This window comes from Salvelinus fontinalis, chromosome 4, assembly GCF_029448725.1.
Source record: "Salvelinus fontinalis isolate EN_2023a chromosome 4, ASM2944872v1, whole genome shotgun sequence".
Lineage (NCBI taxonomy): Eukaryota > Metazoa > Chordata > Actinopteri > Salmoniformes > Salmonidae > Salvelinus > Salvelinus fontinalis.
This window is the reverse complement of record NC_074668.1, coordinates 3,491,065-3,508,716: the sequence shown is the minus strand read 5'-3', so window position 1 is coordinate 3,508,716 and position 17,652 is coordinate 3,491,065. Positions and strand designations below refer to the sequence as shown.

Sequence of the window (17,652 nt, the reverse complement as noted above, 5' to 3'; positions counted from 1 at the left end):
CTCCTCTCTCTCTCTCTCGGCTCCTCTCTCTCTCTCTCGCTCCTCCTCTCTCTCTCTCTCTCGCTCCTCTCTCTCTCTCCTCTCTCTCTCTCTCTCCTCTCTCTCTCTCTCTCTCGCTCCTCTCTCTCTCTCTCTCGCTCCTCTCTCTCTTGCTCCTCTCTCTCTCTCTCTCTCGCTCCTCTCTCTCTCTCTCTCTCTCTCTCTCTCTCGCTCCTCTCTCTCTCTCTCTCTCGCTCCTCTCTCTCTCTCTCTCTCGCTCTCCTCTCCTCTCGTCTCTCTCTCTCTCGCTCCTCTCCTCTCTCTCTCTCGCTCCTCTCTCTCGCTCCTCTCTCTCTCTCTCTCTCGCTCCTCTCTCTCTCTCTCTCTCGCCTCTCTCTCGCTCTCTCTCTCTCGCTCCTCTCTCTCTCTCTCTCGCTCCTCTCTCTCTCTCTCTCGCTCCTCTCTCTCTCTCTCTCGCTCCTCTCTCTCTCTCTCTCTCTCCGCTCCTCTCTCTCTCTCTCTCGCTCGCTCCTCTCTCTCTTCTCTCTCTCGCTCCTCTCTCTCTCTCTCTCGCTCCTCTCTCTCTCTCTCTCTCGCTCCTCTCTCTCTTGCTCCTCTCTCTCTCTCTCTCTCTCTCTCTCTCTCGCTCCTCTCTCTCTCTCTCTCTCGCTCCTCTCTCTCTCTCTCTCTCGCTCCTCTCTCTCTCTCTCTCTCGCTCCTCTCTCCTCGCTCCTCTCTCTCTCTCTCTCTCGCTCCTCTCTCTCTCTCTCTCTCGCTCCTCTCTTCCTCTCGCTCCTCTCTCTCTCTCGCTCCTCTCTCTCTCTCTCTCTCTCTCGCTCCTCTCTCTCTCTCTCTCTCGCTCCTCTCTCTCTCTCTCTCTCTCTCTCGCTCCTCTCTCTCTCTCTCTCTCTCGCTCCTCTCTCTCTCTCTCTCTCGCGCTCTCTCTCTCTCTCTCTCTCTCGCTCGCTCTCTCTCTCTCTCTCTTCGCTCTCTCGCTCCTCTCCTCCTCCCTCTCTCTCTCGCTCCTCTCTTCCTCTCGCTCCTCCCTTCCTCTCGCTCCTCCCTTCCTCTCGCTCTCTCGCTCCTCTCTCTCCCTCTCTCGCTCCTCTCTCTCTCTCTCTCGCTCCTCTCTCTCTCTCTCTCGCTCCTCTCTCTCTCTCTCTCTCGCTCCTCTCTCTCTCTCTCTCAGCTCCTCTCTCTCTCTCTCTCTCGCTCCTCTCCTCTCTCTCTCTTCGCTCTCTCTCTCTCTCTCTCGCTCCTCTCTCTCTCCTCTCTCTCTCGCTCCTCTCTCTCTCTCTCTCTCGCTCCTCTCTCTCTCTCTCTCTCGCTCCTCTCTCTCTTGCTCCTCTCTCTCTCTCTCTCTCTCTCTCTCTCTCTCTCTCTCGCTCCTCTCTCTCTCTCTCTCGCTCCTCCCTTCCTCTCGCTCCTCCCTTCCTCTCGCTCCTCCCTTCCTCTCGCTCCTCTCTCCTCATTTCCTCCCTCACGCTCCTCTCTCCCATTCGCTCGCCCTCCTCTCTCTCTCTCTCTCTCTCGCTCCTCTCTCTCTCTCTCTCGCTCCTCCCTTCCTCTCGCTCCTCCCTTCCTCTCGCTCCTCCCTTCCTCTCGCTCCTCCCTTCCTCTCGCTCCTCCCTTCCTCTCGCTCCTCCCTTCCTCTCGCTCCTCCTTCCTCTCGCTCTCTCGCTCCTCTCTCTCTCGCTCCTCTCTCTCTCTCTCTCTCTCTTGCTCCTCTCTCTCTCTCTCTCTCTCTCGCTCCTCTCTCTCTCTCTCTCGCTCCTCTCTCTCTCTCTCTCGCTCCTCTCTCTCTCTCTCTCGCTCCTCTCTCTCTCTCTCTCTCGCTCCTCTCTCTCTCTCTCTCTCGCTCCTCTCTCTCTCTCTCTCGCTCCTCTCTCTCTCTCTCTCGCTCCTCCCTTCCTCTCGCTCCTCCCTTCCTCTCGCTCTCTCGCTCCTCTCTCTCGCTCTCTCGCTCCTCTCTCTCTCTCTTGCTCCTCTCTCTCGCTCCTCTCTCTCTCTCTCGCTCCTCTCTCTCTCTCGCTCCTCCCTTCCTCTCGCTCCTCCCTTCCTCTCGCTCCTCTCTCCTCATTTCCTCCCTCACGCTCCTCTCTCCCATTCGCTCGCCCTCCTCTCTCCCTCCACCCTCCCCAGCTGGTCAGGTAGTGAAGCAGATGAATCAGCGTCTCCATATTGGGTTTACGGAGCCAGAGGTGTTGACCATCTTCACTGATACCTGTGAGGCTGTGGCCAGGCTGCATCAGTGTAGGACCCCGGTCATACACAGGGACCTGAAGGTAAGGGAATTACCCATCTCTTCCTCCTGTCCTCATCCGTCACCTCTTTCCTCCTGTCCTTCCTCCTTCACCCCTTTCCTCCTGTCCTTCCTCCTTCACCCCTTTCCTCCTGTACTGTTGTCACCCTGGAGTCTGTGATTTCCTCCTCCTAATCTCCTCCTCCTCCGTCTTGCTATCCTCGGCTGTCTTAGCACTGTGGACTGACACCAGACTCTGAGCTGTCATCTACTCTGAGCTGTCTCTCTCTGTCTCTCTCTGTCTTTGGCTCTCTCTGTCTCTGTCTCTCTCTGTCTCTGTCTCTTCTAAAAGCAAGCGAAATAGAGAAACAAATAGTACAACAGGGAAAATAAATAAACATAAATATAGGTTGTATTTACAATGGGGTTTATTCTTCACTAGTTGACCTTTTCTTGTGGCAAAAGGTCACACATCTTGCTGCTGTGATGTCACTGTGGTATTTCACCCAGTAGATATGGGAGTTTATCAACAACAAAAAATGTTTTATTAATTATTTTTGTCTGTGTAATCTGAGGGAAATATGTGTCGCTAATATGGTCATACATTTGGCAGGAGGTTCGGAAGTGCAGCTCAGTTTGCACTTCATTTTGTGGGCAGTGAGCACATAGCCCTGGCTCAAGAGAAGACAGGCTGCCTATGGCGGCCTTTCTCAATAGCAAGGCTATGCTCACTGAGTCTGTACATAGTTAAAGCTTTCCTTGAGTTTGGGTCAGTCACAGTGGTCAAGTATTCTGCCACTGTATACTCTCTGTTTAGGGCCAAAAAGCATTCTAGTTTACAATTTTTTTTGGTAATTTCTTTCCAATGTGTCAAGTAATTATCTTTTTGTTTGCTCATGATTTGGTTGGGTCTAATTGTGTCGCTGTCCTGGGGCTCTGTGGGGTCTCTTTGTGTTTGTGAACAGAGCCCCAGGACCAGCTTGCTTAGGGGACTCTTCTCCAGGTTCATCTCTCTGTAGGTGATGGCTTTGTTATGGAAGGTTTGGGAATCACTTCCTATTAGGGGGTTGTAGAATTTAACGTCTCTTTACCTGGATTTTGATAATTAGCGGGTATCGGCCTAATTCTGCTCTGCATGCATTTGGTGTTTTACGTTGTACACGGAGGATATTTTTGCATAATTCTACATACAGTCTCAATTTGGTGTTTGTCCCATTTTGTGAATTCCTTCATTTACATTTACATTTAAGTCATTTAGCAGACCTTCAGTCTCGAATAAGCTCGTTCTCTATTGGCCAGCCTGTCCACGGCCGGTGAATAAGCTCGTTCTCTATTGGCCAGTCTGTCCACGGCCGGTGAATAAGCTCGTTCTCTATTGGCCAGCTTGTCCACGGCCGGTGAATAAGCTCGTTCTCTATTGGCCAGTCTGTCCACGGCCGGTGAATAAGCTCGTTCTCTATTGGCCAGCTTGTCCACGGCCGGTGAATAAGCTCGTTCTCTATTGGCCAGCCTGTCCACGGCCGGTGAATAAGCTCGTTCTCTATTGGCCAGTCTGTCCACGGCCGGTGAATAAGCTCGTTCTCTATTGGCCAGCCTGTCCACGGCCGGTGAATAAGCTCGTTCTCTATTGGCCAGCCTGTTCACGGCCGGTGAATAAGCTCGTTCTCTATTGGCCAGTCTGTCCACGGCCGGTGAATAAGCTCGTTCTCTATTGGCCAGTCTGTCCACGGCCGGTGAATAAACTGGCTTTTTACTGGCCAGCTTCTGGGGAAATGCAGCTACTTCACCAGGACAATGTTATATCCTAGAGCATAAAGCACACCTTCAGTCATGCTGACAATAATATTTATATCTCTCCCCCTCTCCCCTCTCTGTGTGTGTGGGTCTCCCCTCTCTGTGTGTGTGGGTCTCCCCTCTCTGTGTGGATCTCTCCTCTGTCTCTCCTCCAGGTAGAGAACATCCTCCTGAGTGATAATGGGAGTTATGTTCTGTGTGATTTTGGAAGTGCTTCTCTCAAAGTGCTGCTTCCACATAAAGACGGAGTGACCGCTGTGGAGGACGAAATCAGGAAGTGAGTGTGGGGGGGGGGGGGGGGGGGGGTGACGTGTGTGTGAACCCAGGTGATTGTCTTACATGTGCCTGCGTAGCTAGAGCGCACCCCATTTCACGTCATGTGAACTGTCCCACGGATCCCCTCTATTTGCTTTAGTTCCAGTTAGGAGTGTACAAAACATTAAGAACACCTTCCTGCCTGGTTGGGGGGGCCGGGGTGGAGGGCCGGAGTGAAGGATTAGTTTTTAGAAGCGCTGTGCACAGGCAACATACATGTCGGTCTAGTTTACTGGAAAGGAAAGTGGACTGAAGTGAGGCTTTGTCCTCGTGTTTCTTGGTCTAGTTTACTGGGAAGGAAAGTGGACTGAAGTGAGGCTTTGTCCTCGTGTTTCTTGGTCTAGTTTACGTTGTTTTGTTCACACGCCAGGTTGATTTTTTAATGTTTGAGGTTCAACCGCTAGTGAAGAGAGCGACGACACTGCTGCTGTTCAGAGACTCACAGGCACAATGTTACCACGGTAACCTCCCGCCCTTAAAGGGGCAGGTGACAATGTGTGATTTTTTTTTTTTGTTTGTTTAAAATATTCAAGTCACGAAAAATGTAATTAAGCAATATACCACATTTACTTCTTGCTAGTAATACATTTTGTTTTAGAAAAACATTACAAAACATGCTCATTCATTTTGTTGGTGTAATATTAGTGGCAACAAAATATTTTGGCTGGTAAACAAATCTGAGTGGCTGGTAGATTTTATATAACTTCCTGCCACAGTGACCGGTGGACCAACAAGTTAATCTTTTGCTTTTTATAAACTTGGTGGGTCGAGCGCTGAATGCTGATTGGCTGACAGCCGTGGTATATCAGACCGTGTACCACAGGTATGACAAAACATTTGTTTTTACTGCTCTAATTACATTGGTAACCCGTTTATAAAAGCAATAAGGCACCTTGGGGGTTTGTGGTATGTTGCCAATATACCACGGCTAAGGACTGTATCCAGGCACTCTGCGTTGCGTCGTGTCTAAGAACAGCCCTTAGCCGTGGTATATTGGCCATATACCACACCCCCTCGTGCCTTATTGCTTAATTGTACTCAGCAGTAGTGCACTACGTAGGGTGCCATCCTTCTCAGCAGTAGTGCACTACGTAGGGTGCCATCCTTCTCAGCAGTAGTGGTTTACCACTCTAACATACCATAACTGCATAAATAACCTTTTACCTTGACCACTTCCTGTGTGTAGGTACACGACCCTGTCATATCGAGCTCCAGAGATGGTCAACGTGTACGCAGGGAAGCCCATTACCACCAAGGCTGATATATGGGTGAGTTTAGAGCTCTGGGGGTGTGTACGGAAACCTGGGGGTGTGTACGGAAACCTGGGGGTGTGTACGGACACCTGGGGGTGGGTGTGTGTACGGAAACCTGGGGGTGTGTACGGAAACCTGGGGGTGGGTGTGTGTACGGAAACCTGGGGGTGGGTGTGTGTACGGAAACCTGGGGGTGGGTGTGTGTACGGAAACCTGGGGGTGGGTGTGTCTACGGAAACCTGGGGGTGGGTGTGTGTACGGAAACCTGGGGGTGGGTGTGTGTACGGAAACCTGGGGGTGGGTGTGTGTACGGAAACCTGGGGGTGGGTGTGTGTACGGAAACCTGGGGGTGGGTGTGTGTACGGAAACCTGGGGGTGGGTGTGTGTACGGAAACCTGGGGGTGGGTGTGTGTACGGAAACCTGGGGGTGGGTGTGTGTACGGAAACCTGGGGGTGGGTGTAGATTTGTGTGTGGACTAGCCAGTCAGCAACAGAAGAACTTAGTGTGTGTAGTTTGGTCCAGGCCGGTATGCCTCCTGCTTGGCTTAGCTCTGCCTTTAGACATTTTGACTCACGTATATCAACTCATATTCCATGTTAGCACTTCACGACAAGGAGAAGATTAGAAATATACTGTTTTTAAGATGTCTTACTTTGTCAAAAATGGTCACCTTACTCTTGGTTGCTTGTTGTACCAGCTGTGTTTCAGGCTCTTGGTTGCTTGTTGTACAAGCTGTGTTTCAGGCTCTTGGTTGCTTGTTGTACAAGCTGTGTTTCAGGCTCTTGGTTGCTTGTTGTACAAGCTGTGTTTCAGGCTCTTGGTTGCTTGTTGTACCAGCTGTGTTTCAGGCTCTTGGTTGCTTGTTGTACAAGCTGTGTTTCAGGCTCTTGGTTGCTTGTTGTACCAGCTGTGTTTCAGGCTCTTGGCTGCTTGTTGTACAAGCTGTGTTTCTCTGTTTCTGTGTTTCAGGCTCTTGGTTGCTTGTTGTACAAGCTGTGTTTCTTCTCGCTCCCGTTCGGAGAGAGTCAAGTCGCCATATGTGACGGAAACTTTATCGTTCCCGACAATTCCAAGTTCTCCTCCAAGTTGCACTGCTTGATCAGTAAGTACCTTGTTCCTCAGCACCACACGAACCACAAAGCTGGCAATCAGTATAATAATGAATTAAACCACGTTGACCATTGTCACGTGATTTGTTTTTCTGATGTGTAAACATGTAACTGTCCCATTTTTCATTGGCCGTCAGACTATAGTTCAGCCCACTGTAGGCCTTTAGTACAAGTATTAGCCAATAGCTCCACCTTGTGGTGAAATGTTGTACCGTGGGGGATATTGCATCATACAGAGGTAGTGATCTATTTCAAACACTTTACAATTCACTCTGTAACCAATGTAAAATGTACAGGCCTTCTCTGGTTTGATTGTGATAGTATAAACGTCCCCTATTTTCCAGGCTATAGTAAACTATATGTCCCCTCCAGACTATAGTAAACTATATGTCCCCTCCAAGCTATAGTAAACTATATGTCCCCTCCAGACTATAGTAAACTATATGTCCCCTCCAGACTATAGTAAACTATATGTCCCCTCCAGGCTATAGTAAACTATATGTCCCCTCCAGGCTATAGTAAACTATATGTCCCCTCCAGGCTATAGTAAACTATATGTCCCCTCCAGGCTATAGTAAACTATATGTCCCCTCTTCTCCAGACTATAGTAAACTATATGTCCCCTCTTCTCCAGACTATAGTAAACTATATGTCCCCTCCAGGCTATAGTAAACTATATGTCCCCTCCAGGCTATAGTAAACTATATGTCCCTCCAGGCTATAGTAAACTATATGTCCCCTCCAGGCTATAGTAAACTATATGTCCCCTCCAGGCTATAGTAAACTATATGTCCCCTCTTCTCCAGGCTATAGTAAACTATATGTCCCCTCTTCTCTTGGCTATAGTAAACTATATGTCCCCTCTTCTCCAGACTATAGTAAACTATATGTCCCCTCTTCTCCAGACTATAGTAAACTATATGTCCCTCCAGGCTATAGTAAACTATATGTCCCTCCAGGCTATAGTAAACTATATGTCCCTCCAGGCTATAGTAAACTATATGTCCCCTCTTCTCCAGGCTATAGTAAACTATATGTCCCCTCCAGGCTATAGTAAACTATATGTCCCCTCTTCTCCAGGCTATAGTAAACTATATGTCCCCTCTTCTCCCCCCTCTTTTCCAGGCTATAGTAAACTATATGTCCCCTCTTCTCCAGGCTATAGTAAACTATATGTCCCCTCTACTCCAGGCTATAGTAAACTATATGTCCCTCCAGGCTATAGTAAACTATATGTCCCTCCAGGCTATAGTAAACTATATGTCCCCTCCAGACTATAGTAAACTATATGTCCCCTCCAGACTATAGTAAACTATATGTCCCCTCCAGGCTATAGTAAACTATATGTCCCCTCCAGGCTATAGTAAACTATATGTCCCCTCCAGGCTATAGTAAACTATATGTCCCCTCCAGGCTATAGTAAACTATATGTCCCCTCCAGACTATAGTAAACTATATGTCCCCTATTTTCCAGGCTATAGTAAACTATATGTCCCCTCCAGACTATAGTAAACTATATGTCCCCTCTTCTCCAGGCTATAGTAAACTATATGTCCCCTCCAGGCTATAGTAAACTATATGTCCCCTCTTCTCCAGACTATAGTAAACTATATGTCCTCTCTTCTCCAGACTATAGTAAACTATATGTCCTCTCTTCTCCAGACTATAGTAAACTATATGTCCCCTCCAGGCTATAGTAAACTATATGTCCCCTCCAGGCTATAGTAAACTATATGTCCCCTCTTCTCCAGGCTATAGTAAACTATATGTCCCCTCTTCTCCAGGCTATAGTAAACTATATGTCCCCTCTTCTCCAGACTATAGTAAACTATATGTCCCCTCTTCTCCAGACTATAGTAAACTATATGTCCCCTCTTCTCCAGACTATAGTAAACTATATGTCCCCTCCAGGCTATAGTAAACTATATGTCCCCTCTTCTCCAGACTATAGTAAACTATATGTCCCCTCTTCTCCAGACTATAGTAAACTATATGTCCCCTCCAGGCTATAGTAAACTATATGTCCCCTCTACTCCAGGCTATAGTAAACTATATGTCCCCTCCAGGCTATAGTAAACTATATGTCCCCTCCAGACTATAGTAAACTATATGTCCCCTCTACTCCAGGCTATAGTAAACTATATGTCCCCTCTACTCCAGGCTATAGTAAACTATATGTCCCCTCTTCTCCAGGCTATAGTAAACTATATGTCCCCTCCAGGCTATAGTAAACTATATGTCCTCTCCAGGCTATAGTAAACTATATGTCCTCTCCAGGCTATAGTAAACTATATGTCCTCTCCAGGCTATAGTAAACTATATGTCCCTCCAGGCTATAGTAAACTATATGTCCCCTCTTCTCCAGGCTATAGTAAACTATATGTCCCCTCCAGGCTATAGTAAACTATATGTCCCCTCTTCTCCAGGCTATAGTAAACTATATGTCCCCTCTTCTCCCCCCTCTTTTCCAGGCTATAGTAAACAATATGTCCCCTCTTCTCCAGGCTATAGTAAACTATATGTCCCCTCTTCTCCAGGCTATAGTAAACTATATGTCCCCTCTTCTCCAGGCTATAGTAAACTATATGTCCCCTCCAGGCTATAGTAAACTATATGTCCCCTCCAGACTATAGTAAACTATATGTCCCCTCTTCTCCAGGCTATAGTAAACTATATGTCCCCTCTTCTCCAGGCTATAGTAAACTATATGTCCCCTCTTCTCCAGGCTATAGTAAACTATATGTCCCCTCTTCTCCAGGCTATATTAAACTATATGTCCCCTCTTCTCCAGACTATAGTAAACTATATGTCCCCTCTTCTCCTGACTATAGTAAACTATATGTCCCCTCCAGGCTATAGTAAACTATATGTCCCCTCCAGGCTATAGTAAACTATATGTCCCCTCCAGGCTATAGTAAACTATATGTCCCCTCTTCTCCAGGCTATAGTAAACTATATATCCCCTCTTCTCCAGTCTATAGTAAACTATATGTCCCCTCTTCTCCCACCTCTTCTCCAGACTATAGTAAACTATATGTCCCCTCTACTCCAGGCTATAGTAAACTATATGTCCCCTCCAGGCTATAGTAAACTATATGTCCCCTCTTCTCCAGGCTATAGTAAACTATATATCCCCTCTTCTCCAGGCTATAGTAAACTATATGTCCCCTCTTCTCCAGGCTATAGTAAACTATATGTCCCCTCTACTCCAGGCTATAGTAAACTATATGTCCCCTCCAGGCTATAGTAAACTATATGTCCCCTCTTCTCCAGGCTATAGTAAACTATATATCCCCTCTTCTCCAGGCTATAGTAAACTATATATCCCCTTTTCTCCAGGCTATAGTAAACTATATGTCCCCTCTTCTCCAGGCTATAGTAAACTATATATCCCCTCTTCTCCAGGCTATAGTAAACTATATGTCCCCTCTTCTCCAGGCTATAGTAAACTATATATCCCCTCTTCTCCAGGCTATAGTAAACTATATATCCCCTCTTCTCCAGGCTATAGTAAACTATATGTCCCCTCTTCTCCAGGCTATAGTAAACTATATATCCCCTCTTCTCCAGGCTATAGTAAACTATATGTCCCCTCTTCTCCAGGCTATAGTAAACTATATGTCCCCTCTTCTCCAGGCTATAGTAAACTATATGTCCCCTCTTCTCCAGGCTATAGTAAACTATATGTCCCCTCTTCTCCAGGCTATAGTAAACTATATGTCCCCTCTTCTCCAGGCTATAGTAAACTATATGTCCCCTCTTCTCCAGACTATAGTAAACTATATGTCCCCTCCAGACTATAGTAAACTATATGTCCCCTCTACTCCAGGCTATAGTAAACTATATGTCCCTCCAGGCTATAGTAAACTATATGTCCCCTCTACTCCAGACTATAGTAAACTATATGTCCCTCCAGGCTATAGTAAACTATATGTCCCCTCTTCTCCAGACTATAGTAAACTATATGTCCCCTCTTCTCCAGGCTATAGTAAACTATATGTCCCCTCTTCTCCAGACTATAGTAAACTATATGTCCCCTCCAGGCTATAGTAAACTATATGTCCCCTCTTCTCCAGACTATAGTAAACTATATGTCCCCTCTTCTCCAGACTATAGTAAACTATATGTCCCCTCTTCTCCAGACTATAGTAAACTATATGTCCCCTCCAGGCTATAGTAAACTATATGTCCCCTCTTCTCCAGACTATAGTCAACTATATGTCCCCTCTTCTCCAGGCTATAGTAAACTATATGTCCCCTCCAGGCTATAGTAAACTATATGTCCCCTCTTCTCCCACCTCTTCTCCAGACTATAGTAAACTATATGTCCCCTCTACTCCAGGCTATAGTAAACTATATGTCCCCTCCAGGCTATAGTAAACTATATGCCCCCTCTTCTCCCACCTCTTCTCCAGACTATAGTAAACTATATGTCCCCTCTTCTCCAGGCTATAGTAAACTATATGTCCCCTCTTCTCTTGGCTATAGTAAACTATATGTCCCCTCTTCTCCAGACTATAGTAAACTATATGTCCCCTCTTCTCCAGACTATAGTAAACTATATGTCCCCTCTTCTCCAGGCTATAGTAAACTATATGTCCCCTCTTCTCCAGGCTATAGTAAACTATATGTCCCCTCTTCTCCAGGCTATAGTAAACTATATGTCCCCTCTTCTCTTGGCTATAGTAAACTATATGTCCCCTCTTCTCCAGACTATAGTAAACTATATGTCCCCTCTTCTCCAGACTATAGTAAACTATATGTCCCCTCTTCTCCAGACTATAGTAAACTATATGTCCCCTCTTCTCCAGGCTATAGTAAACTATATGTCCCCTCTTCTCCAGGCTATAGTAAACTATATGTCCCCTCTTCTCCAGGCTATAGTAAACTATATGTCCCCTCTTCTCCAGGCTATAGTAAACTATATGTCCCCTCTTCTCCAGGCTATAGTAAACTATATGTCCCCTCTTCTCCAGGCTATAGTAAACTATATGTCCCCTCTTCTCCCACCTCTTCTCCAGACTATAGTAAACTATATGTCCCCTCTACTCCAGGCTATAGTAAACTATATGTCCCCTCCAGGCTATAGTAAACTATATGTCCCCTCTTCTCCAGGCTATAGTAAACTATATATCCCCTCTTCTCCAGGCTATAGTAAACTATATGTCCCCTCTTCTCCAGGCTATAGTAAACTATATGTCCCCTCTACTCCAGGCTATAGTAAACTATATGTCCCCTCCAGGCTATAGTAAACTATATGTCCCCTCTTCTCCAGGCTATAGTAAACTATATATCCCCTCTTCTCCAGGCTATAGTAAACTATATATCCCCTTTTCTCCAGGCTATAGTAAACTATATGTCCCCTCTTCTCCAGGCTATAGTAAACTATATATCCCCTCTTCTCCAGGCTATAGTAAACTATATGTCCCCTCTTCTCCAGGCTATAGTAAACTATATATCCCCTCTTCTCCAGGCTATAGTAAACTATATATCCCCTCTTCTCCAGGCTATAGTAAACTATATGTCCCCTCTTCTCCAGGCTATAGTAAACTATATATCCCCTCTTCTCCAGGCTATAGTAAACTATATGTCCCCTCTTCTCCAGGCTATAGTAAACTATATGTCCCCTCTTCTCCAGGCTATAGTAAACTATATGTCCCCTCTTCTCCAGGCTATAGTAAACTATATGTCCCCTCTTCTCCAGGCTATAGTAAACTATATGTCCCCTCTTCTCCAGACTATAGTAAACTATATGTCCCCTCCAGACTATAGTAAACTATATGTCCCCTCTTCTCCAGGCTATAGTAAACTATATGTCCCCTCTTCTCCAGGCTATAGTAAACTATATGTCCCCTCTTCTCCAGGCTATAGTAAACTATATGTCCCCTCCAGGCTATAGTAAACTATATGTCCCCTCCAGACTATAGTAAACTATATGTCCCCTCCAGACTATAGTAAACTATATGTCCCCTCCAGACTATAGTAAACTATATGTCCCCTCTACTCCAGGCTATAGTAAACTATATGTCCCTCCAGGCTATAGTAAACTATATGTCCCCTCTACTCCAGACTATAGTAAACTATATGTCCCTCCAGGCTATAGTAAACTATATGTCCCCTCTTCTCCAGACTATAGTAAACTATATGTCCCCTCTTCTCCAGGCTATAGTAAACTATATGTCCCCTCTACTCCAGGCTATAGTAAACTATATGTCCCCTCTACTCCAGACTATAGTAAACTATATGTCCCTCCAGGCTATAGTAAACTATATGTCCCCTCTTCTCCAGACTATAGTAAACTATATGTCCCCTCTTCTCCAGGCTATAGTAAACTATATGTCCCCTCTTCTCCAGACTATAGTCAACTATATGTCCCCTCTTCTCCAGGCTATAGTAAACTATATGTCCCCTCCAGGCTATAGTAAACTATATGTCCCCTCTTCTCCCACCTCTTCTCCAGACTATAGTAAACTATATGTCCCCTCTACTCCAGGCTATAGTAAACTATATGTCCCCTCCAGGCTATAGTAAACTATATGCCCCCTCTTCTCCCACCTCTTCTCCAGACTATAGTAAACTATATGTCCCCTCTTCTCCAGGCTATAGTAAACTATATGTCCCCTCTTCTCTTGGCTATAGTAAACTATATGTCCCCTCTTCTCCAGACTATAGTAAACTATATGTCCCCTCTTCTCCAGACTATAGTAAACTATATGTCCCCTCTTCTCCAGGCTATAGTAAACTATATGTCCCCTCTTCTCCAGGCTATAGTAAACTATATGTCCCCTCTTCTCCAGGCTATAGTAAACTATATGTCCCCTCTTCTCTTGGCTATAGTAAACTATATGTCCCCTCTTCTCCAGACTATAGTAAACTATATGTCCCCTCTTCTCCAGACTATAGTAAACTATATGTCCCCTCTTCTCCAGACTATAGTAAACTATATGTCCCCTCTTCTCCAGGCTATAGTAAACTATATGTCCCCTCTTCTCCAGGCTATAGTAAACTATATGTCCCCTCTTCTCCAGGCTATAGTAAACTATATGTCCCCTCTTCTCCAGGCTATAGTAAACTATATGTCCCCTCTTCTCCAGGCTATAGTAAACTATATGTCCCCTCTTCTCCAGGCTATAGTAAACTATATGTCCCCTCTTCTCCAGGCTATAGTAAACTATATGTCCCCTCTTCTCCCACCTCTTCTCCAGACTATAGTAAACTATATGTCCCCTCTACTCCAGGTTATAGTAAACTATATGTCCCCTCTTCTCCAGGCTATAGTAAACTATATGTCCCCTCTTCTCCAGACTATAGTAAACTATATGTCCCCTCCAGGCTATAGTAAACTATATGTCCCCTCCAGACTATAGTAAACTATATGTCCCCTCTTCTCCAGGCTATAGTAAACGATATGTCCCCTCTTCTCCCATGTCTTCTCCAGGATATATGCTTGAGCCTGACCATGATAAGAGACCAGATATCTATCAAGTCTCCTACTTTGCCTTCAAGTTAGCGGGGAAGGAGTGTCCGGTGCCAAATCTCTTTGTAAGTCTCTGTTCGTTGTGAAAGATGTAGTACACTGCCGTTGTTTTCTATGAAAACATACTTGAAATTAGTTGCAAACTGAATAGGAAATATAGTCAAGACATTGACAAGGTTTATAAATACAGATTTTTTTTTAATTGAAATGTTCCTTTCGTCAAAGAATCCTCCATTTGCAGCACTTACAGCCTTTGCAGACCTTTGCCGTTCTAGTTGTCAATTTGTTGAGGTAATCTGAAGAGATGTCACCCCCATGCTTCCTGAAGCACCTCCCACAAGTTGGATTGGCTTGATGGGCTCTTCTTACGTACCATACGGTCAAGCTGCTCCCACAACAGCTCAATAGGGTTGAGATCCGGTGACTGTGCTGGCCACTCCATTATAGACAGAATACCAGCTGACTGCTTCTTCCCTAAATAGTTCTTGCATAGTTCGGAGCTGTGCTTTGGGTCATTGTCCTGTTGTAGGAGGAAATTGGCTCCAATTAAGTACCGTCCTCAGGGTATGGCATGGCGTTGCAAAATGGAGTGATAGCCTTCCTCCTTCAAGATCTCTTTTACCCTGTACAAATCTCTCACTTTACCAGCACCAAAGCACCCCCAGACCATCACATTGCCTCCATCATGCTTGACAGATGGAATCAAGCACTCCTCCAGCATCTTTTCGTTTTTTCTGCGTCTCACGAATGTTATTCTTTGTGATCCGAACACCTCAAACTTAGATTCGTCTGTCCATAACACTTTATTCAAATCTTCCTCTGTCTGTGTTCTTTTGCCCATTTTTTAAAATATTTTCTTTTTATTGGCCAGTCTTGAGAGATATGGCTTTTTCATTGCAACTCTGCCTAGAAGGCCAGCATCCCTGAGTCGCTTCTTCACTGTTGATGTTGAGACTGGTGTTTTGCGGGTACTATTTAATGAAGCTGCCGGTTAAGGACTTGTGAGACGTCTGTATCTCAAACTAGACACTCTAATGTACTTGTCCTCTTGCTCAGTTGTGCACCGGAGGCTCCCACTCCTCTTTCTATTCTGGTTAGAGCCAGTTTGCGCTGTTCTGTGAAGGGAGTAGTACACAGCGTTGTACGAGATCTTCAGTTTCTTAGCAATTTCTCACATGGAATAGCCTTAATTTCTCGGAACAAGAATAGACTGACGAGTTCCAGAAGACAGGTCTTTGTTTCTGGCCATTTTGAGCCTGTTATCAAACCCACAAATGCTGATGCTCCAGATACTCAACTAGTCTAAAGAAGACCAGTTTTATTGCTTCTTTAATCAGAACAACAGTTTTCAGCTGCACTAACCTAATTGCAAAAGGGTTTTCTAATGATCAATTGGCCTTTTTAAAATGATAAACTTGGATTAGCTAACACAACTTGCCATTGGAACACAGAAGTGATGGTTGCTGATAATGGGCCTATGTACACCTATGTAGATATTCCATTAAAAATCAGCTGTTTCCAGCTACAATAATCATTTACAACATTAACAATGTCTACACTGTATTTCTGACCAATTTGATGTTATTTTAATGGACCCCAAACTTTTGAACGGTAGTGTGCGTACTAAGTGATATGAAGATCAGTGTGTAGAGAGTGTAGAATACGTCGTGGCCTTGTTTGGTGTCCCTAGGACACAACATCAAAACCTCACCCCAACTGTAAAGTATGGTGGAGGGAGCATTGTGGTTTGGTGTCGTGAACCACTTCTGGAGCATATTTAAAAATGTACAGCTGCCAGCATGGCTTCGATTCCTGCCCCACTGCTCTTTCAGCATCTCTCTCTATCCTACCTTTCACCTCCATCGCTCTCTATCCCATAAACATACAAAATACTTATATGAATCAAGACTTTTATGACTGACTGAAATATGTGTGTGTGAACCCTTTGGAATTACCTGGATTTCTGCATAGATTTGTCATCAAATTTGATCTGATCTTCATCACAACAATAGACAGTCTGCTTAAACTAATAACAGACAATTATACATTTTCATGTCTTTTATTGAACACACCGTGTAAACATTCACAGTGCAGGGTTGGAAAAGGATGTGAACCCTTGGATTTAATAACTGGTTGACCCTCCTTTGGCAGCAATAACCTCAACCAAACATTTTCTGTAGTTGCGGATCAGACCTGCACAACGGTCAGGAGGAATTTTGGACCATTCCTCTTTACAAAACTGTCTCAGTTCAGCAATATTCTTGATGTCTGGTGTGAACTGCTCTCGAGGTCATACCACAGCATCGCAAATCGGGTTGAGGTCAGGACTCCAGAAGGTGTATTTGCTTCTGTTGAAGCCATTCTGTTGTTGACTTCTGTGTTTTGGGTCGTTGTCCTGTTGCATCACCCAACTTCTGTTGAGCTTCAATTGGCGGACAGATAGCCTTACATTCTCCTGCAAAATGTCTTGATTAACTTGGGAAATCTGTCGATTTTATAGCAAGCTGTCCAGGCCCTGAGGCAGCAAAGCAGCCCCAAACCATGATGCTCCGTCCACCAGACTTTATAGTTGGGATGAGGTTTTGATGTTGGTGTGCTGTGCCTTTTTTTCTCTACACATAGTGTTGTGTTCCTTCCAAACAACTCAACTTTAGTTTCATCTGTCCACAGAATATTTTGCCAGTAGTGCTGAGGAACATCCAGGTGCTCTTTTGCAAACCTCAGACGTGCAGCAATGTTTTTGGTGGACAGCAGTGGCTTCTTCCGTGGTGTCCTCCCATGAACACCATTCTTGTTTAGTGTTTTACGTATCGTAGACTCTTTAGCAGAGATGTTAGCTTGTTCCAGAGATTTCTGTAAGTCTTTAGCTGGTACTCTAGGATTCTTCTTAACCTCATTGAGCGTTCTGCTCTGTGTTCTTGCAGTCATCTTTGCAGGACGGCCACTCCTGGGGAGAGTAGCAACAGTGCTGAACTTTCTCCATTTATAGACAATTTGTCTTACCGGGGACTGATGAACATCAAAGGCTTTTAGAGATACTTTTATAACCATTTCCTGCTTTATGCAAGTCAACCATTCTTAATCTTAGGTATTTTGAGATGTCTTTTCTTCAAGGCATGGTTCACATCAGGCAATGCTTCTTGTGAACAGCAAACTCACATTTTGTGACCGTTTTTCTAATCAACATCTCCAATGTCGTCTCATTGGTTGGACTCCAGGTCAGCTGACTCCTGACTCACAATTAGCTAATTGGATTAGTCATTAGCCTAGGGGTTCACGTACTTTTTCCAACCTACACTGTGAAATGTTAAATGATGTATTCAATATAGTCAAGAAAACGAATAACACAAATTGTATTTATTATTATTTGTGACTTAGATGAAGATCAGATCAAATTTTAGGACCAATTTATGCAGAAATGCAGGAAATTCCAAAGGGTTCACATACTTTTTCGTGTGTGTGATTTTTGTCCAGCAACACTC

The 17,652-nt window shown here is 45.1% G+C and overlaps 1 protein-coding gene across 4 annotated transcripts in view; it reads left to right on the top strand.

The window, feature by feature from the left end:
* bmp2k (BMP2 inducible kinase) overlaps positions 1-17,652 on the top strand; it is a 74,934-nt gene that overhangs the window by 35,419 nt on the left and 21,863 nt on the right. For 3 of the 4 annotated variants that reach the window (XM_055918611.1, XM_055918609.1, XM_055918612.1), the window contains 5 exons: positions 2,122-2,264; positions 4,171-4,292; positions 5,517-5,598; positions 6,554-6,686; positions 14,132-14,235. In XM_055918611.1, coding sequence (XP_055774586.1) covers positions 2,122-2,264; positions 4,171-4,292; positions 5,517-5,598; positions 6,554-6,686; positions 14,132-14,235 — 584 coding nt within the window. Of the gene's footprint in view, positions 1-2,121; positions 2,265-4,170; positions 4,293-4,323; positions 5,154-5,516; positions 5,599-6,553; positions 6,687-14,131; positions 14,236-17,652 lie in introns of those variants that run through there. The other variant, XM_055918613.1, reaches the window with a different exon arrangement.